The following is a 21,882-nucleotide window of genomic DNA, read 5'->3' on the forward strand; positions in this document are numbered from 1 at the left end:
TAATGAAACTATTTTTAATGGTTTAGTCTTTTTCCTTGGTAATTCTAATCTACTTTAGGTTTCCTCTGTATTGTGCCTGAAAGAAAACAGGTGTTCAGAATAAGCCATATTGTTTGTACAAACTATCTAGGTACAGCGAGCCTCTCTTATCACGGAAAGTTTTATATCAGTACAGGGAACTGTTTACCATTCAGGTTCCCACACAACAGCCAAGGGCCAACCTTAAAGGGAGGCTTTTCTAAGATGAAATTTTAGTTTACTGTGTTGAAGGATAGTAAAGCATAAACAGAACTTCACTGGGTAGAGAGGAGAAGAAAATAAAATACATTCAACGGTAGGTAAGGAATCTTGCAAATGTGTGAAACGGTTAGGCAATAGTTCACTGTGGTTTCAGTATAAATGCTTAATCACCTTTCTAAATGAGATGAAAATCACTAGAACCCAGATACAAAGAGGGAGCTGATAAATAGTAAGCTCAAGAAGGACACATGAACAAATCCAAGGGGGAGGGTGGAGAGGGGGGAGGGAAGTGGGTTCACCTGGGGTGGGGTGAAGGGATGGGGGAAAAGGCATACAACTGTAATTAAATAACAATAAATAAATTAAAAAAAAAAAAAAAAAAAGAAGGTGTACAATAGGGATATGAGACTAGAGATTTCATTGTTACCTACCAGGGATAGGATACTAGGCCTTGAACCACTTAAAAGGTAGAGAGTTCTTAGAACCCAGATTAAAGCTGAATCTCTTGAAAGGGTACATATTTCATGGAAAGAGGATAGAAAAAAATTGCCCTTCAGTTCAGGGAAAAGATAAGAAGACAGCTTGTTCTTTAGCCCTGGGCTCTGGCTTGGGAAAAATAGTTTCCTTGGATTCATAATCATGGGCTGGCCCTCACATAGTTTATGGTTTGAATTTATATTACTCACATAGTCTGAAAATGTCAGACTAAAATACTGACCTCAAAAGTAATTCTGGATTGGTAATCCCCTGGAGTGCCTGGCAGAAACAGATGCAGAATCACTATGGAGATGAATGACCTCAACCTGAGCTACATAGGATTCTCCAGTAGTACAACTACACTGAAAGTGAAATGACAATAAAAAAATACAAGGCAGGGTCTGACAGAAGCAAGGCCTGCCTGAGTGTGACTGGTAGGGTAATAATATGGGTATAATAGTTTATAGTTTAATTTGAACACTTCACCTAAAATGTCATATGGTGTGCTTGAGTGTGATATTGTTATGTTACAGAATGACATGCTTATGATTTTGTGATAAAAAGGAGCATTATTTGTGCCAGACAATGTATGTTCGAGGAAACAATTAACCTTAGCCAAAGGTAGCAACAAAATAAGTTAGCAGTCACCCTGAAGAAAGTTAACACATAAACAGCAAGGTTCAATTTTCAAGAACCATAGATAACAGAATTATTTTATAAAGAGTATGAAATAAATATTTTTAAAGTGATACTTTCAAAATTATAAGAATAACTTTATGCTGGGCAACTTAAAACTTAGATGAAGCAGAAAACATTCTAGAAAAATGTAACAGCATTTAATGTTCATTGCAATTATTTCCAGTAGCCAAAAATTAGAAATAACCTAAATGTCTAGGAACAGGAGAACTAACAAATGATGGTGTAGTGGAGTGCCGACATGACAGAATGATTGAATAAGTCTTACTTCAAAAATGAAAAGCTTATTGAGTTAATGAGTTGCAGAATGCTAAAATTGTATGGTATAATATAGGAAGTCCTCACTTAATGCTGTCAGTGGTTTTGGAACTTTAAGCATAACCACGTATAATGAAACCAGTTTTGCCATAGGCTTATTGGTGTAAACAAGCATTAAGTTCCTGTGGCATCATATTAATGTTATACCAAAACAGCTTTGAACAAAAGGACATTATTTGAGGACCTGCTATAATTTAAAAACAAAAGATAATGTACAGCTTAGAGATACACATACAGTGAAAATATAAAAATATACACAGAAATAATAAATATATAATTTAAGGTTTTAGTTACCTCTCCAAAAGAACGGAGAGGAAGACAAAAGTCATTGGGTGAGGTCACATATTAGGCTTCAAGTGCATCAGAAGCAGAGTTAACAAGTCTTAAAATTTGGTAAAAGTGGGATGTGGAAACACGGCTGTTCATTATATTCTATATATATTTCTGGATATGTAAACTATTTTTTAATTGCTAAACCTATACATTTCTCATTTTGAATTGGCTGTTTATGTTTAGATCTATAACATTATTTTGTGTCATTTTCTTCTTACACCTTTTATAGTCAGTTTGTGGTGAAAATAACAAAAACATTTAATATATTACAGTGATTCTGGGATCAGTATTTGTTTCCTGCCTGTGCCCCTGAGATCTTTTCTCTCTTGAGGCCTGCGTCAGCCAGCCTCCCCTCTCTCTCTTCCTTTCTTTCATTTTTCTCTGTCTCTCTTTGGGTCTTTTTCTGTCCTGGTACCTGTCTTTTGCGATGTGTTTTGGGGGTTATTATGTCTCAGGGCCTGGGGGCTCTGCCTCTTAGAATCTCTGCCTTTCTCAGCCCCCTACCTCAAGCCTTGCTCTGCCAATATAGAGCTAGCTTTCTCTCTCGCTCTCTCTGCCAAATCCCTATCTAGTCTCTTTCTCACTCTCTCCTAAGGTTGGTCTATACTATACTTGTCTCTCTTGGTCTCTTTCTTAATCCCTCTCTTGGGGTCTTTTAGTTTCTTTCCTTATTTACCTACTTATTTATGTTTCATTTATTTTATTTAGGTAAAGCTACTTCCTCTTCTAATCCAAGCAGCCCAGCTCCAGACTGGTACAAAGATTTTGTTACAGATGCTGATGCTGAGATTTTAGAGCATTCTGGCAAAATGGTACTTCTCTTTGAAATTCTTCGAATGGCAGAGGAAATTGGGGATAAAGTGTAAGTTCTTTCCTATTTTATTATACAAATGAACTTTTTGATAACCTTTCTATTATTTAAACAATTTATTTGAAAAAATATGTTTTGTTTTCTTTCTTTCTGAAGATGTCATTACTTTGGTTCGTGTATTGATAGACAGCTATCTTCCTTCTTAGCCATTAGTTCTAAGTGCATATTCTGGTTATTTCTTTAGTGCTGTTGTTTTTTTTTTTTTCCTGCTGGCTATTACACCCTGGATTTATTTCCTTGAGCCAAGCCTGTAGTTGTTATCTATGTTTTACCATCTTCAAACTCATTTTTCAATCCATGTAGCCCAGTTTTTACTCTTTTACTTTACTGAGGTTTTTCCCACCTCAGGTCCCTTAATTACCTTGTAATCTCCAAATCTAGTGGACATCTCTCAGACTTTATTTTATTTCACCTGTCTGGGTATTCTCTTTATCATCTCTCCTTTGCTTTATGTTCCTGTTTGTTTTACTTCCAGCATTGGTGCCCCCATTTCCTTCGCTGCATTCCCCAGCCCCCAGTCTCATACTTCAAATTAGTGTTTAACAATATACCTTTATAATGTTGAGCCAGGCCTATTGTTTAGGCTGTTATAATGTCCCAACATCTTATCACAACATAGTTTTAAAATGTATCTGTATGCTTTTAATAACAATTTATCGTAAGGCTAAAAAATCAGTCATCTTTGGCATTAGTCAAAGATGAGTCCCAGGCTTCTAGCCTAAGTGGCTGGTGGATGATAGTGTTATTTACTAACATGGACAATATTAGGGAAGAATTAAGTTCACTAGAGAAGTAAAGCATACTAAGCTTTAACATACTGAGCATACTGGGTGGATAGCATATCCAGTCATGCTCTGGATATGCTGTATTTGACTCTCCTGTTAGATATCCAGGAGAGATGTCAAGTAGAAAGTAGATATTTGAGTTCTGAGTTTCTGAAAGGTAAGGAGAGATTATTGCTGTAGACATGCTCATGCTTTTTTCTACTGTCTCAACTTCTATAGTTTAAAATTATTTTTTACTTGGGTACAAGAATTTTACCCAAGAATTTTAAGAGAAGAGATTTTGTGGTCTTTTAATTTCCTAACCAATGCAAGACTCTCTCTACCATATTTATCATAGACATTCTCCTACCTTTCCTATGATACAATAGTTGCCATCTCATGAGGCTACCTATAGTTGAATACTTCAAATTATTAGAAAATGTATCCTTTACTTTGTACACTATTCCTATAGCTGTTTCCATTCTGGTGTAAAATAGAATATATCTCCTGCTTTCTTTACACTGTTATTAATGATCATTTTTAGTTAAAAACCTAGCTGATGGATGTTATTAGTGTTAAGACTATGAAACTAGGCATTTCCAGAATTGTGATTACCACTATTCCTTATCTAACATTTCATTATGAAAATTTTCAAACATAATGAAAAGCGGAAAGAATGTTATAGTGAATACCTATATACCTGTCACCTAGAATCAGTACTATATTCTATATTGACTGTATTTTCTTTATTTCATACCTGTTTATGCATCCATCGATCTTATTTTCCTGATGCCTTTTAAAGTAGGTTGTAGACATCACTACTACTATTTCAGTTGTCTTATCTTTCAAGAGTAGGTTTATCACTCTTCTCATTTTTAGCTTCTCCTCTCAGTTCATTGATTTTTATATGCCATGATTTCAGTCCTGACCACATGGTCTTGAATCTACTTTAGATTTTAGTGCCCATCTCAAAATGTGGTTGCGGTAAACAAAACACTTCAGCTGAGTTTTTATTAACACAAAGCTTTTAGTAATGCTGGACTCTCTACATCCCTTCAGGGAATCCTATAGAGAGGTTTTCCAACTTTGGGGAAGGAAGAAATTTTACTCTACCCTTGTAGGTTCTTTTACCTGGTCTAATAAGAAAATCAGGTGCTGGCTGGTGTAGCTCAGTGGATTGAGCACGGGCTGTGAACCAAAGGGTTGCTGGTTTGATTCCCAGTCAGGGCACATGCCTGGGTTGGGGGCCAGGTCCCCAGTTAGGGAGCTTGGTTGAGGTAACCACACATTGATGTTTCTCTCCCTGTTTTTCTCCCTCCCTTCCCCTCTCTAAAAATAAATAAATACAATCTTTAAAAAAAGAAAACAATACAATAATTAATAAATAAAAATAGAAGAATAAAGTCTGTGTTTAGCATACTCACAACTATAAACCTTTGCCCCACCCTGTAAAAAACTTGGTATTTCCACAGGGTGAGAAATAAATAAAGTTTAGTGATTTTAGCCAATGGTGTGTTGATAAATGTTTAATAGCTGGCTCTCCAAATGAATGAATGAGTAAATTGATATATATTGGAGAAAGCAGAGACACGAGAAAGGAAAGCCTAATTTGTAACATTTACTGATTTCCATGGTATAAATGCTCCCACCATGGCCAATTCAACCTACCCACATGATGTCACAGGTAAAGAAAGGTATTAACAATCCACTTTTCTTGTTTCAAGCTACTTAATAGTCAACTCTAGTATACCACTGATTGCAGCTCAGCCCTTCTGATTAATTTTTCTTTCATTTAAATATTAAATTCTGATTTAATCTTTATCCCCAGATTTTTGATATGTATGAATTTGTTAAGTATTATCTTTATATTTTCACACGGGTCATTTATTAAATAGATAAAGCCAAAATAGTTTACATAAGTATAAAAATTATTACTAATCAGCACAGTAGTTCTTCATGTTGTCTGCAACTATAAAAGGTTAACATAAACAACCATTAGCTTATAGTCACTTAGTCCTAATAACACTACCTTTTTCATAGTGAGACTTACCTGAGCTCAGTGGTTCTCAGAACCAACCTTAATACTGACTCAAGTCAATTGTTTTCCCAACTAGTAGCCCAAATTCCAGAGTAATTCCCATTAAATAATTAGCATTTCTAAGAACTTAAGTCTCCCAGTTACATGAAGTGTTAAAAACTTAATTTGTAGTTCAGAGAGAATCGACTCAATTCAGTAGACTTTGACTACCAGTCTACTGAAGGATCAAGGCATAGCCCCTGATCATTAACACTGAGCACCAGGAGTACATTCATTTACCTCTCGGTACTTTGGGAGTACCAACTGGTAGACACTAGACTGCCACAGCGCAGAGTTTGGGAAGCCATGCAGTAGTCAGTGCATATGTTGTTACCTCCTAACAGCTGTTTCACAGTTCAAGTTGTTCTTTTTAGTTCTACTAAAGCTGAAGACATCTACTAGTAAGAGGGAAAGATCTTTTGGAGTCATAAACACCTCTCTGTCCTACATTACAACTTTCAAAACCAAAGCAAAAAAAAAAAAATGCTTGCTACAGGTGCCTATGTCCTTGCATACTGACCTACTTTGTTTGCATATATAAGGGAGAGAATGAATTCTCTTACATTCTTTCTAGAACTTTTTTTCACTTCCAGGTATGTAATTATGTCCACTTCTCACCAACTGGGTAGAGCAGAGCATCAGTTTGCAAACTGATTGTCGGAGCTTTGTAAGTTGATGACCTAGAGCAGACGCTGAGGAGCCGTTAACACCTTTTCTCCTCCCTCAAAGCCTGAAACACCTTGCTTTAATATTATTTTTTATTTTAACCGTGCATAAGACATTATGTTTACAAATAGTGTTCATGGCTAAAAAGGACTTAGAGAACTACTGGAGATAGAGAATGGAGAATCTGCAGACACATTTGAAATAGAATGGCAAAGTATTTAGAATGTGTACAATCTAAAATTACTCAGATACTTTTAGTGAGAAGACTTTTTCTCATGTTTTCTAAGCTGTGTGTTTTGCAGAGTAAAAGTCCCTGATTTTGGTGAAGTCCAGTTTATCAACTTTTACTTCATAGATTATAGTTTCGGTGTCATATCTAAGAATTGTCTAACCTCCAGTTAAGATTCTTTTCTGTTTGTTTCTAAACATTCTGTAGTTTTATATTTTACATTTAGAAGTATGTTCGATTTTAGTTCATTTTTATAATAAGTATGAGGTTTAGGCCAAAGTTCATTTATTTGAATATGGATGTTCAATTTTGCTAAAATCATGAAATTGCCCTTACCTCTTTGTCTAAAAACCAATGAACTGTTCTGTGTGGCTCTCTACATGGGGAGTCTGTGTTTTGTTCCATTGAATTGTGCTTGTCTCTGTATCAGTACTACACTGTTTTCATTACTCCGGCTTTGGATGTGTTGAAATCCTGTAGAGTTAGGTCTCCAAGTTTTTCTTTCAAATTTGTTGTGGTTACTCTATATGCTTGGCATTCCCATACAAACTTTAGAATCAGCTTGTTAATTTCTGCCAAAAAAAACCCTTCTGGGGTTTTGATTAATATTATGTCAAATTCGTGTATCAGTTTAGGAAGAAGTGATATCTTTACTTTATAAATCTTCTAATCTGAGAATACTCATCTGTTTTTTTAGACTTGTTTTCAGCCAGTCTCTCATATCTCTGGACTTGATTGAAGATTTTCTTGAATTGGCTAGTAGGGAGAAGACAGAAGATAAAGATAAACCTCTTATTTATAAAGGTGAGTTACAAACATTTCTATATTGTAGGTTTTAAGACATTCATTTATACATCTCGTATAAACATTTTAACAGTAAAAGAAAAAATACTACTCAGACTCACAACCCTAATATATTCATGTTTTTCTCCACTTTATTTTTGTCCTTATTGATATAATTATGGTCTTGTTACAGTTTTAGCATAAATTTAAATGTTTTTAAAACAGCTTTATTAAAATGTAATTCACATAAAGTGCAATTGAACCATTTAAAATGTACAATACAATGGTTTTTAGTATATTTATAGAGTTGTGCAACTATCGCCACAGTCAATTTTTAAAAATTTTAATCACCACCAAAGAAACCCTGCACCTTTAAGTTGTGACCATTCTACCTCCCCTTCCACTGCTTCCATACCTAGGCAGTCACTAATCTACTTTCTGTTTCCTTCAATTGACTGGTTTTGGACCTTTTCATATGAATGGATTCATATAATACATTGTCTTCTATGACTGGCTACTTTCACATAGCATGTTTTCAAGGTTCATTCATGTTATAGCATATGTCAGTACTTAATTCCTTTTTATTTTCTAATAAAATTTCATAGTATAGATAAAAACCCACATCTGATTATCCATCCATTCATTCAAAGAGGTTTAGTTTGTTCTCACCATTCGGCTATTGTGAATAGTGCTGCTATGAACATTCGCATACAAGTTTTTATGTATTTAAACATCTGTTTTCAATTCTTTTGGATATATACTTAGGATTGGAATCACTGGATCATATGATAATTCTGTGTTTAACTTATTGAGGAACCACCAACTGTTTTCCACACTTACTACACTATTTTACATTCCCTCAAGCAGTGTACAGGGGTTCGGATTTCTCCACATCTTCGCCAACTCTTGCTTCCTCCCCCCTTTTTTTATTATAGTGATCCTGTTGGTATTTCATTGTGATTTTCATTTGTATTTCCCTAATGACTAATAATGCTTATCATCATTTAACGTAATTGTTTGCCATTTGTATATCTTCTTTGGAAAAGATGTTTATTCAGGTCCTTTGCCAGTTTTTGAATGGGGTTATTTGTCTTTTTTATTGATTACAGGTTTTTATTATTTTCTGCATACCAGTCTCTTGTCAGATACATGATTTGTAAATATCTGTTCTGTGTGTTGTATTTTCACTTTCTTGATAGTGTCCTTTGAAGCACAGAAGTTTTTCGTTTTGATGAAGTCCAATTTATCTCTTTCTTGTTACTTGTGCTTTTAGTATCATATCTAACAAACTATCGTGAAATGCAGGTTCATGAAGATTAACCCCTATATTTTCTCCAAAGAATGATCTAGTTTTCACTATTTACATTTAACTTCTTAATCCATTCTGAATTAATTCTTGTATATGGTTTAAAAAAACGGTCTAGTTTCATTTTTTTCTATGTATCTGTTCAGTTCTCCCAGCAACATTTGTTGAAGAGACTGTCTTTACCCCATTTATATTCTTGCCTCCTTCATCATATTTTAATTGACCATATAGACATGGGTTTATTTCTTGGCTCTCTATCTATTTCATCTATCTACGTTCCTGTTTTTTTGCCAGTACTGTGGTGTGGAGTACTGTAGCCTTGTAGTACACTTTGATATCAGGTAGCATAATACCTCCAACGTTGTTCTTTCTCAAGGTTGCTTTGACTATTTGTGATCTTTTGTGGTGCCATATAAATTTTAGGATTATTTGTTCTAATCCTATGAAAAACCTCATTGGTATTTTGAGAGGAATTGCACAGAATGTGTACATTGCTTAGGGTAATATGGACATTTTAACAATGTCAATTCTTCCTATTCATGAGCATTGTATATATGATTCAATGCCTTACATTTGCAAGTACAGGTCTTTTTACCTCTATGATTAAATTTATTCTTAGTTACTTAATTTTTGATTCAAATGTAAAAAGGATTATTGTCTTTTAAAAATTTTATACTGATTGTTTTTAGTGAGAGACAGAGAAAGGGCAGTTTGAAAAAGAGAGAGACACTAATTTGTTGTTCTACTTATTTATGCAGTCATTGGTTGCTTCTTGTATGTGCCCTGACCAGGGATTGAATCTGCAACCTTGATGTATTGGGATGATGCTCTATCCACCTGAGCTCCTGACCAGGGTGGGATTGTTATCTTAATATCTCCTTCTCATAGTCATTATTGGTATATAAAGTGCAATGGATTTCCGAATATTACTTTTGTATCCTGCTATTTTAGTGAATTAATTTGTCAGGTTTAATAGTGCTTTAGAGGAATTATTAGGGTTCTCTATATAAAATGTCATGTCATCTACAAATAATGAGTTTTACTTCTTCCTATCCAAATTGGATGCATTTTATTTTTTTCTTATCTGATTGCTATGGCTAGGACTTTCAGCACTATGTTAAAGAAGACTGGTGAAAGCAGACGTCCATGTCTTGTTTCTGGTGATATTAAGGGAAATGCTTTTAATTTTTGCCTGTTGAGTATGATGTTATCTGTTTTCATATATGACCTTTATTATGTTGAGGTATGTTCTCTTTTTTCCTCCTGTGCTGAGAGTATTTTTATCATAAATGGTTGCTGGACTTTTAAAATTATTTATTTTTGTGTTTGTCTTTTGATTGAAGCCTTTGTCATTTACATTTAAAGTGATTATTGATAGGTATATATTTATTGCCATTTTATTCTTTATAATTGTGTTCCCATTTTTTCTTTCTTCTTAAAGACATTCCTATAAAATTTAATACTGGTTCGGTTCTAATGAACTTTAGTTTTTTCTTGTTTGGGAACCTTTTTATTTCTCCTTTAATGTTTTGAAGTATTTTTTATTTTCAATTATAGTTGACATACATTATTATATTAGTTTCAGGTGTACACCCCAGTGATTAGACATTACATAACTTAATAAGTAAGTGATCATCCTGATAAATCTCACATCTGACACCATACATAGTTATTAAACTATTATTGACTATAGTCCTTATGCTGTATTTTACAATCCATGACTATTCTGTAACAAATTTGTACTTCTTAATCCCTTCACCTTTTTCATCCATTCCCTCAAATCTCCTCCCATATGGCAACCGTCAAAATGTTGTCTATGTCTCTGATTCTGTTCCTACTGTTCTTGTTCATTTATTTTGTTTTATTGGATTCTTTTGTTGATAGATACATATTTATTGCCATTTTACTGTTCATATTTTTATCTTTTTCTTCTTAAAGAAGACCCTTTAACATTTCATATAATACTGGTTTGGGGTTGATAAACTCCTTTAGCCTTTTCTTGTCTGGGCAGCTCTTTATCTGCCCTTTGATTCTAAATGATAGCTTTGCTGGGTAGAACAATCAGGGCTGTAGGCTCCTGGTTTTCATCACTTTGAATATTTCTTGCCAGTCCCTTCTGACCTCTGCAAAGTTTTGAGAAATAAGCTGACAGTTTTATGGAAGCTCCCTTGTAGGTTATTACTTGCTTTTCTCACGCTGCTTTATGATTCTCTCTTTGTCCTCAACCTTTAGCATTCTAATCGTTATGTGGCTTCTTCAGATTTATCTTGTTTGGTTCTCCCTGTGTTTCTTGGACTTACATATGTATTTCATTCCCCAGGTCAGGGAAATTTTCAGTAATTATTCTTTCAAATAGGTTTTCATTTTCTTGCTCTCTCTCTTTTTTTCTTCTGACCCCCCTGTTGATGTGAATGTTGTTACACTTGATGTTGTCCCATTGGTCCCTTAAACCTCCTCATTTAAAATATTTTTTGTTTTTACCGTTTCCAATAGGGTGCTTTCTGCTATCTTGTTTCCACATTGCTGGTTCAGTTCTCTCCTTCATCTGATCTGCTGTTGATTCCATGTAATATATTCTTCATTTCTGACTTTATTTTTTATGGTTTCAGTCTCTTTGTGTACATTCTCATTGAGTTTGTCTGTTTGTTTGCTAAGTACATTGAGCATTGGTATAAAGCAGTGTTTTGAACTCTGTATCTGGTAGATTGCTTGCCTCCTTTTTGTTTCTGTCCTCTTGTCTTTTTTTTTCATTTGGGACACCTTTTTTGTCTCATCATTTTGCCTGACTTCCTGTAATTCTTTCTACATGTTAGGTAGATCTGGTACATCTCCAAGGCTTCACGTGGTGGCCTTATGTAGTAGGTGTTTTATGAGGCCCAGTGTTGCTGTCTCCCTGGCCACCTGAGCTGGATGCTCCAAGGATATTCCTTGTGTGGATTGTGTGTGCCTTTCCATTGTTACTGAGCCTTTATTGCTGTTGGCACGTCTTGTAGCTGGGCTTGTTCCTCATGCTGACTGACTGTGAAAAGCATCTGTGACTACAGTGAACAAGCTGTTGTATCGGGGCTCACTGCAGGGAGGGTGAGTCACTTTATCTGTGCTGTGGTGCTTGCTGAGTCCACCATTTGGGTGTCATTTATGCAGCTAATTGTGTGGTGCTCTGGTGTTGTCTAAAGTCAGCCATCTAGTGTGTTGGTTTTGGCGCCTGTTGGGTTGGGCCCTGGATGCAAGCCAAGTTTATCTGCTGCCTGTGCCTGGCCTGGGGCCACCTGGTAGAAGCTACAAAATGATCTGCGGTTGTTGGCTGCCTGTGCTGTGTTGGATACTCCTGGAAGAGGTTTTGTTGCAAACTTACGGAGTTTTAATAGATTTTATGAAAGTCTGTAGCATAGCTGGAGGCGGGCTGCTTGTGTGAACACCTGCTGAAAGAGGTTCCGGAAGGTGTGCTATTTGGGTGTGACCTGGTTTCAGGGAATCTTGGGGTGTGGTGACTTAGTTAAGTTAATGGAGACTCAGATTTGGTGTTAGGCTAATGTCAGATTTGGCACTTGCCCGCACCTGCAGGGTGTGAGGGGGGAAGGCTCAGCAAAGGAATAATGGTGCCTGCCCACACTTCTCTCCAGGGCAAGTTGCCACTGCAGTCATCACTGAAGCCAGAAAATTGAGTTCCTTCTTGAATGTCTGTGGTGCTTTTCTACCTGCTGTCCCTTCCCTGGAGCTTAGGGCAAGTGTGGCTCTCTGTGTGGTGCTTCAAGAGGACACGTGGGTATACAGCAGCTATCTGTCTCATTTAGATGGAATTCACTCTGGTTTTTACAAGCAGATATTGTGGAGACTCTTCTTCCTGGCACTGGTGCTCTGGGCTTTGGTGCCTAGTGTGGGGCAGGCACTTTTTGCTTCTCATGGATTACCTCCACAGTCAGTATTTCCAGCCAGTTTTGCCTCCCTGCCCCTCTTACAGTCTGGACATGGCTCCTTCTTTATATCCTTAGTTACAGGAGTTCTGTTCAGTGAGTCTGGAGGTGGTTTTCAACGTGGCTGTTCTGTAATTTAGTTGTAATATTGATGTGGTTGTGGAAGGGGGCAAGCACAGCATTTTTCCTACTCTACCATCTTGACCAGAACTGTAAATATGTTTTTCTATTATCACTATGCATTAGTTTTGTTAGTTAGATTTTGTGTTCTGACAGTGTTTCATTATCTTAAAGACTGTGTCACAAAAAAAAGTTATATCAATTGACTCTACCACTGTAAAAATGCCCACAGTGGGAAATGCCCATTTTATTACTATATACCTGTAGTACTATAATTATATTTTCTTCATCTTTTATGGGTAAGAATGGTTCTTTTTGTTTAATTTATATTTTTCTGACCACTGATAAGGTTGAATATTTTTCCATATGCTTGCTAGTTCATATCTAATCATATAAATTGTTTTATATTTGCTTTAACCACTAATTAATTCAGTTTATCTTTTGAGTACCTAGTACTACTTCTGCTGCTGCTACTGCTACTATTACTACTATCACGATGACTGCTAGTGCTGTGCTGAAGTAAGGTTCGAGAGGTATTATAGGAGATCACGTTAGAGAGAAGGGTCAGACACATACATGTGCCATAATACAGCCAGATATGGTTTGCTCTGGAATCGTGAGTGATAATACTAAGTACTGCATAAGTTTAGTTACCGTGTGAAAGGCACTTTCTAAGTGGTCTTTTTTCTTAGATTCATTTAATAAATAACAACCCTATGCAATAGGTGCTTTGGTTATCCCCCATTTTTAAAGATAAAAACAGTGAGATACAAGGACTTCAATTACTTTTCCTTAAGAGAAAATGCCAGTAAATGATGAAATTGGGATTAAACTCTGGGAGTCTGACTTTAATGTGTTTATTTTTCATCACTAATCTATACCACTGTATCATAGTTTTTGTATATTGGATTCACAGTAGTAGTAGTACAGAATGTTTATTTGTGTTATCATGGAAAAATATCTTGAAATGCTTATTAAAGTATTTGTATACTCTTTTCAGTTATGATCAGCATATTTACTTTAATAATTATCCTGCTAAGTGAACAGTTAATGCAAATGTGACTTCAATCCCTTATCTTGTTATCTAACCATCTGTGTCAAATTCTTTTTTTCTTAGCTGTGTATGCCTTTTAATCCAGTTGAAAGAAATAAACTTAAATAAAGAAATTGCCTTTCTTAGCCATTACTGAATTTTTAGCAAGGAAATTCTAGGATGTCGATATAGGTGAAGATGTAGGTATGTAATAAACATGTCAAAAAGCACATTTTAAACTAATGACCTAATTCTTTAAGTAAAAAGAGTTTGCTGAAATACATAAATCTCAGTTTTGCCATCATTTTTTATGTTAAGACTCTAGGGTGTGGTAAGAATTTTTCTAGGATGTTAAATAGTATTATGTTGAAAGTTAAAGAATCGGAATAAAATTATGTATGAGATTATGTCATAAGCATTTAAACCCTTGGTAATTTTGTATCAATGTAAGCATCGGGTAAAATTTTACCTTACTGTACAAAAGGCAATGTGTCTGAACAGTGTTTAACTTAACAAAATTTGTTCCTTTACTTACACACACACACACACACACACACAATTGACATAAAATAAGAACATATGCTGACATTTGTTGCTAGGCTATAGAATAGTTTTGGCACATAACAGACATTCAGTAAATATTTTTTCAGTGAGTGAATAATTGTATTATATGTCTCTGTTTTATATCCGATCAGTATCAATTTGTTAGTAAGAAGAGTGGAAACGTGGATGTTTTCAGATTTAATTAAAACCAAGCTTTATGGACGTAATGCAACTGAACATATTTTGACAGTTTTAAAGAATTCTAATCAAGGAAATCTTAAATTCACATGTATAAATGATCATAGTTTTTAAAGTATCTTTGTTTTTCAATGTCTATTAGAAGGAAATGTGTGGTGAATTTATTTGTAATACCATGAATTACCACTTGATTAAAAAATTGTTTTGCTATGCAAATAGAATATATATAACAAGCTTTTAAATGGTACGCAAGGAAGAAAAGGATGTATCAAATCTCTTTTTCTTATTAAATTTTCAGGTGAAGGGAAGTGGCTCAGAAACATTGACTATTACCGTTTAGATGGTTCTACTACTGCACAATCAAGGAAAAAATGGGCTGAAGAATTTAATGATGAAACTAATGTCAGGTAGGAAACCTTTTCTGTTTGGGTACAGTTATTAAAAATAATTTTAAATCTACATACAGTAATCATCACTCTTTTTAGTGTATACTTACATACTTTTTGACAATTGTAAGATACACTCAAAATATAAAATGATTTCATCACCCCTCAAGAAAATTCACTCATGGAATCATGCAGTTTGTAGCCTTTTGAGTCTCACTGCGTTCACAACGCAAAATACATTTGAGATTCATCCATATTGTTATATATGTCAGTAGTTTGTTCCTTCTTATCATCGAGTAATATTCCATTCTATAGATGTATTATAATTTATTTGTACTTGGTAGACATTTAAGTTCTTTCTAGGTTTTGGAATTAAAGTTGTTCTGAGCGTTCATGTATAAATTTTTGTGTGATCCATAGATATTTACCTAAGTGAAATAAAAATCCAGGAGTGCAATTCCTGGGTTGTATGGTAAGTTTATGTTTAGCTCGGTAAGAAACTGGCAGTTTTTAAAGTGCTTGTACAATTGTTCATTTTCACCAGCAATGTCAGTGTGTTCCAGTTGCTCTTCATCCTTGGTTAGCACTTGGTATTACTGTGTTTTCTAAAAATTATTTTGTCCATTCAAATGGGTATGTAATGGTATCTCATGTGATTTTAATTTGTATTTTACTGATGATAATTGATTCAGGGTATCTTTTCATGTGCTTATTTGCCATTTTTTATTATCTTTGGTGACAAATCTGTTACAGGGTTTTGATGTTAACAAACTATAGCTGATTTCTTATATTTATTGTAGAAATTTGAGTCATATATAGTTGACTTCAGCAGTGTGGTAGTTAGGGGCACCAACAGTTGAAAAATCCACCTATAATTTTTGAATTCCCCCCAAATTAACTGCTAATAGCCTACTGTTGACTGGAAGCCTTAGCGATAGCCCAAAAAGTCAATTAACACATGTTTTTGTATGTAACATATACTGTATACTGTATTCTTATAATAAAGTAAGCTAGAGAAAAGAAAATGTTATTAAGAAAATCATAAGGATCATATGGTATTTGTCTTTCACTGCCTGGCTTATTTCACTTAGCAAAATGCTCTCCAGTTCCATCCATGCTGTCGTAAAGGATAGGAGCTCCTTTTGTTCTGCTGCGTAGTATTCCATTGTGTAAATGTTCCATGTTTTTTTGATCCATTCATTTACTGTAAAGTTATAAAAGTATATGTTTAAATGACTGTTTAAAGAATAGTACAGCCCTGGCTTGTGTTACTCAGTTGGTTGGGTGTTGTCCCACAAAGCAAAAGGTTACCAGTTTGATTTCTGGTCAGGGCACATGCCTGGGTTCCAGGTTTGGTCTCCAGTCGGGTGTGTACTAGAGGCAACCCATAGATGTTATGTTTCTCTCTCACATCGATGTTTCTCTCCAGCCCTTCCCTTCTCTCTCTCTAAAAAAAAGAATAGGTACACTGTTATATTCTGTTACCGTGTTTTTAAAAATTATTGTTTGTTTGAAGGAGTAATTTTATTCACTGAGTAAACCTTCATTTAATTTGTCAAACTTAAACTAAACCATTGACTTTGTTAGTTTCCCAAATATGTAAATACCACAATAGCATATGATTTATGTCATAACATTTCATATTTTATTAGCAGTAAGGAACAACATTGAAATGTGGATGCTGAGCTGTCAGCTTGGGTTACTTACTAGCAAATTCACCCCCACTCCTCAGAAACATAAGTCAAAAAGTGTTTCTGATTCAAATTCAGTTTATATACATACATATCATGTCTTCAGATGTAGATACTGAAGAGTAACCACTCAGAGTACTCTTACTCTTGAGTATCTACGCCTGACTGGATTATATTCACAAATGTTATAGATTAGGACTGCTGTCTATGTTCTATTTTCTCACAACTCAGTAATTTTCAGAAAATATAATATAAACATATTTGTTTATGGCAAAGCAGTTGGAAAAACACATTAAGATAAACTTAGAGATAATGACTATTTCTAATGTTGTGTCTGACCAGGAGATAGTTTTCAACAGTCTAATGGTCCTTGTTTAACTTGATACTGAACATTGATACTGATACTGATATTGTATAGGGTTTTTTTAACTGTTTATTTAGAAATAATTATAGATTCACTAGAACTTACAAAGACAGTATAGAAAGGGCTTGTGAACCCATCACCTAATTTCCCCTGAGAGTTGTGTCTTACGTACTTGAATATATCAGTATATATACATACTTATCACATATGCAGAGATTCCTATAACCACCACTGCAGTCAAGGTGCAGAAATATTCCATCACCACAGAGATTGTGCTCTTATAGTCACACCCATTCTTACCACCAACCCGGCCATTATCCCAAACTCTTGGCAATAACTAATTTGTTCACCATCTTTATAATTTTGTCAAATTGAGACTGTTATATAAATTATATCATCCTATATGTGACTTTTGGAGATTGGCATTTTTCACTCAGCATAATGCCCTTTAGTTCCATTCAAGTTGCGTATATCAATAATCCGTTTCTTTTTATTACAGAGTCGTATTCCATGGTAGGGATGTACCAGTTTGTTTAATACAAATTGTACATCTATTACAGGGCATTTTAGTTGTTTACAGATTTGGCTAGTATGAATAAATCTGCTATGAACATTATGTACAGATTCTGTGTGGACCTAAGGTTTCATTTCTCTAGGATAAATGCCCAGGAGTGCGGTTGCTAGGTTGTGTGGTAAGTGACTATTTAGTTTTTTAAAGAAACTGCCAAACAGATTTCAGAGTGGTTGTACCATTTTATATTCCCACTGGGAAAGTGTGAGAGATCAAGTTTCTCTGCATCCTCACCAGCATTTCATGTTATCACTTACTTTCATTTTAGATGTTCTGATAGGTATGCAGTGAGTGGTATCTTGTTGTCATAATTTGCATTTCCCTGATGGCTGGTTATATTGAACTATCTTCTCATGCATGTATTTGCCACATGTGTATTATCCTGTTTGGTGAAATGTTTCTTCATGCCCTTTGTCCATTTTCCAATTGGATTGCTTGCTTTTTTTTTTTTAATCCTCACCCTAAGATGTTTATTGATTTTAGAGAGAGAGGAAGGGACAGAGAGAGAAACATCTATTGGTTGTCTCCCATACACGCCCCCGGGCATTGAACCCGCAACCTAGGTATGTTCCCTGACCAGGAATCAAACCCACATCCTTTTAGTGTACAGGACTATGTTCCAACCAACTGAACCACCCAGCCAGGGCAGATTGCCTGATTTTTTATTGTTGAGTTTTGAAAATTCTTTATATTATTTATTTATTTATATTTTTAAAATATATTTTATTGATTATGCTATTATAGTTGTGAAAAACTGAATCCAATTTTCCCCCTTTGGCCCCCTTCACCCGGTATCCCCATTCTCTCCAGCAGTACCCTCCCTTAGTCCATGTCCATGGGTTGTGCATAAACGTTCTTTGGCTTCTCCATTGCCTGTACTTTTCCTAACATTCCCCTGTCTATCTATTCTGTACCTACCAGTTACACTTCTAAATCCCTGTGCCTTTTCCCCATTCTCTCTCCCCCCCACCAGGTGATAATTCTCCAAATAAAACAAAAAGGTTTCTCTGGGTGAGATCCGGTGAATAGGGAGGGTGAGGCTGGGGGTCATGGCATTTTTGGTCAAAAACTGCTGAAAACTCAACACTCGTAAGTCAAGTCACCTGTCACAAAATGGGCAAACACGTTGAAAAGGTCTTCAAAAACAATTTCCTGAAGCTGAATACATACAACGCCAGCTGATACACTGATACAGATGGATATCTAGAGTACTACCTAGTGGGGGAAGTCTGTACCACAAGGGGACCACCCTCCAGAAAATAATTCTGGAGTTTTTTTGGTTCATCTTCTCATTCCCTCCAAAGATCTTTCACATAGCAAACATTTTTAATTTTGATGAAGTCTAGTTTCTCCATGTTTTTGTTTTTGTTTTTTTAGCATGTTTTTGATGTCAAGTCTAAGAACTCTGACTAAAGCCCTAGGTCCTAAACATTTTCTTCTAAACATTTTATAGTTTTACATTTTTTAAAGATTTTATTTATTTAGTTTTAGAGAGAGGAGAAGGGAGGGAGAAAGAGTAATGTAACATCGATGTGTAAGAGAAACATCAATCAGCTGCCTTTCACATGCCCCCACGTGGGGACCTGGCCCATAGCCCAGGCATGTGCCCTCACCTGGAACTGAACCGGTAACCTTTTCCTTCACAGTCCTGTGCCCAACTCACTGAGCCACACCAGCGAAAGCTATAGTTTTACATTTTATATTTAATTGTGAGGTGCATTTTGAATTAATTTTTGTATAAGATGTGAGATTTAGCTGGAGTACATTTTTCTTGTCTTTTTTTTTTCTTTTGACTGTTGATGTCCAATTGATCTAACAACCATTTGTTGAAAAAGCTGTCTCCAATCAATTGACTATACTTGCTATTCTGTTCCATTGGTCCCCACGACTGTACCTCTGCCAGTACCACAGTCTTGATTATTGTAGCTATGTAGTAAGTCTTAATATTAGGTCGAGTGATATCCCCTACTTTATTCTAACTTTCCCAAATTGTTTTAGCTAGTCTCATTTTAATCTTTGCCCTTATATATAAATTTTGGAATACTCTTACCTATATCTTCAAAAATCTTGCAAGGATTTCAACAACAGTGTATTAAACTTGTTACCAATTAGGGAAGAATTGGTATCTTCACTATAATGAGTCTTCCGTGAACACAGTATCTCTCTATGTAGATCTTTGATTTCTTTGGTCAATGTTTTGTAGTTTTTCAGCCCTGTATATGTTTTGTTAGATTTATACCTAGGTATTTCATTTTTTAAGTATTTGTAAGTGATGCGGTGTTTTTTAATCCTCACCTGAGGATATGTTTATGGATTTGAGAGAAACTTTGTTCCTTTATTCCCTTTGTCTCCCTCAATTATAACTATCTAGTATTTTATCTTCATAAATATATTAACACATCAGACAGTATAATAATTTTTCTTAACCAAACAATTTTGAAAACTTAAAGAAAATATTTTATTCATTCATATATTTTATTCTTTTCATTGTTGTTTCTTCCTTCCTAATCTTTCGGCATTCCTTTTATCATTTCCTTTCTTTTCTGAGGATGTCTTTAGTCATTTTTTCAGGGCAGATCTACTGGCAACAAAGTCTCTAAATATCTTCATCTGAGAATTCCCTGACAATTCTGAAGAGTGTTTTAGCTGGAGGTAGAATTTTGGTGTGGCAGCTCTTTTTCTAGCACTTGAAAAATATTGTGCCACTTTCTTCTGGCCTCCATGAGTTCTTACGGAAAACCTGCCGTTTTTAAGAGTTTAACTTTTTTAGATTCCACATATAAGTGACTTATTATCTGAGCATAATATACTCAAGGTTCAAATGGCAGGATGTCCTTCTTTCTCAGGTTAATATAGATATTGTGTGTGTACACACCATATCTTCTCTTTCCATTCATATATTGATGGGCACTTGGAGTATTTCCCTGTTACAGCTATTGTGAATAATGTTGCAGTAGACATGGGAGTGCATATATCTCACTGACACCCATTTTCTATTTCTTTGGTGTATATACCCAGAAGTGGAATTGCTGGATTACATAGTAGATCTAATTTTAATTTTTTGAGAAATCTCTATGTTGTTTTCCATAGCGTATGAACCAGTTAGTGAATATAGGTAACAAACAGTATTTAATTACAATAATCAAACATGCTCAGAGACTAGAACTTAATTATTCTAACCACTAAAAAATGATAATTATGGAATGTGATCAAGGTGCTAATTGCTGTTTCAGTGTCAGTCCTATTACAACACATAAATGTGCCAAATTGATACATGGTACACCTCAGTTTTACACAATGTTATATATATTTCAAATATATTCTAACTTTTTCTCAAAAAATTAAAAATAGAGTTACCATATAAACTAGCAATCCCTCTTCTTTGTTATCTACCCCCCAAATTTGAACACATTTATTTGCGAAGATATATGGACCCCTCTATCTTCCTTGCAGCATTATTCACAGTGGCCAAGACTTGGGAACAGCTGATGTATCCTTCGATAATTGATTGGATAAAGAGGATGTACATGTACACAGTAGGAATCATATGATCATATCAATAGATGAAAAATTCCATCAGTTATTTCTGATAAGAACTCTCAGCAAAGTGGGAACATATTTCAACATAATAAAGGCCACAGATGACATACCCACAACTAACATCATTCTAAATGGGGAAAAGCTAAAAGCATTTTCCTTAAGGTCAGGAACAAGATTGGGTTGTCCACTTTCACTACTTTTACTTAGCGATGTATTGGAAGTCCTAGCCAGCATAGTCAGACAAGAAGAAGAAATAAATGACATCCAAATTGGAAAGAGAAAAGTAAAACTCATTATTTGTAGATGACATGATACTGTATATAGAGAACCCTAAAGATCCCACAAAAAAACCTATTAGAACTGATACATGAATTTAGTAAAATAGCAGGATACAAAAATTAATATTCAGATATCCATTGCATTTTTATATCAATAATGAACTACAAGAACAAAAAATTAAGAAATCAATATCATTTACAATTACAGCAAAAAATTAAATAAAATACCGAGGAATATATTTAACCAATAAGGTGAAAGGGCAGTACTTGGAAAATTGTAACACAATAAAGTAAGAAATCAAAGAAAATAAAAATAAATGGAAGCATGTTAAAGTGTCCATACTGTTGCCCTTGCAGGTGTGGCTCAGTGGGTTGGGCATTGTCTTGTAAAGCAAAAGGTCACTGGTTCAATTCCTGGTCAGGGCACGTGCCTGGGTGGTGGGTTCAGTCCCTGGTCAGGGAGTATACAGCGGGCAGCTGATCA

The 21,882-nt window shown here is 35.1% G+C and overlaps 1 protein-coding gene across 6 annotated transcripts in view; it reads left to right on the forward strand.

Moving 5' to 3' along the window:
- ATRX (ATRX chromatin remodeler) overlaps positions 1 to 21,882 on the forward strand; it is a 181,062-nt gene that overhangs the window by 116,846 nt on the left and 42,334 nt on the right. For all 6 annotated transcript variants that reach the window (XM_024574996.4, XM_024574999.4, XM_024575001.4 and 3 more), the window contains 3 exons: positions 2,773 to 2,926; positions 7,369 to 7,475; positions 14,867 to 14,975. In XM_024574996.4, the coding sequence (XP_024430764.2) occupies positions 2,773 to 2,926; positions 7,369 to 7,475; positions 14,867 to 14,975 (370 nt within the window). The remainder of the gene's footprint in view (positions 1 to 2,772; positions 2,927 to 7,368; positions 7,476 to 14,866; positions 14,976 to 21,882) is intronic.

This window comes from Desmodus rotundus, chromosome X, assembly GCF_022682495.2.
Source record: "Desmodus rotundus isolate HL8 chromosome X, HLdesRot8A.1, whole genome shotgun sequence".
In the NCBI taxonomy this organism is placed as follows: domain Eukaryota; kingdom Metazoa; phylum Chordata; class Mammalia; order Chiroptera; family Phyllostomidae; genus Desmodus; species Desmodus rotundus.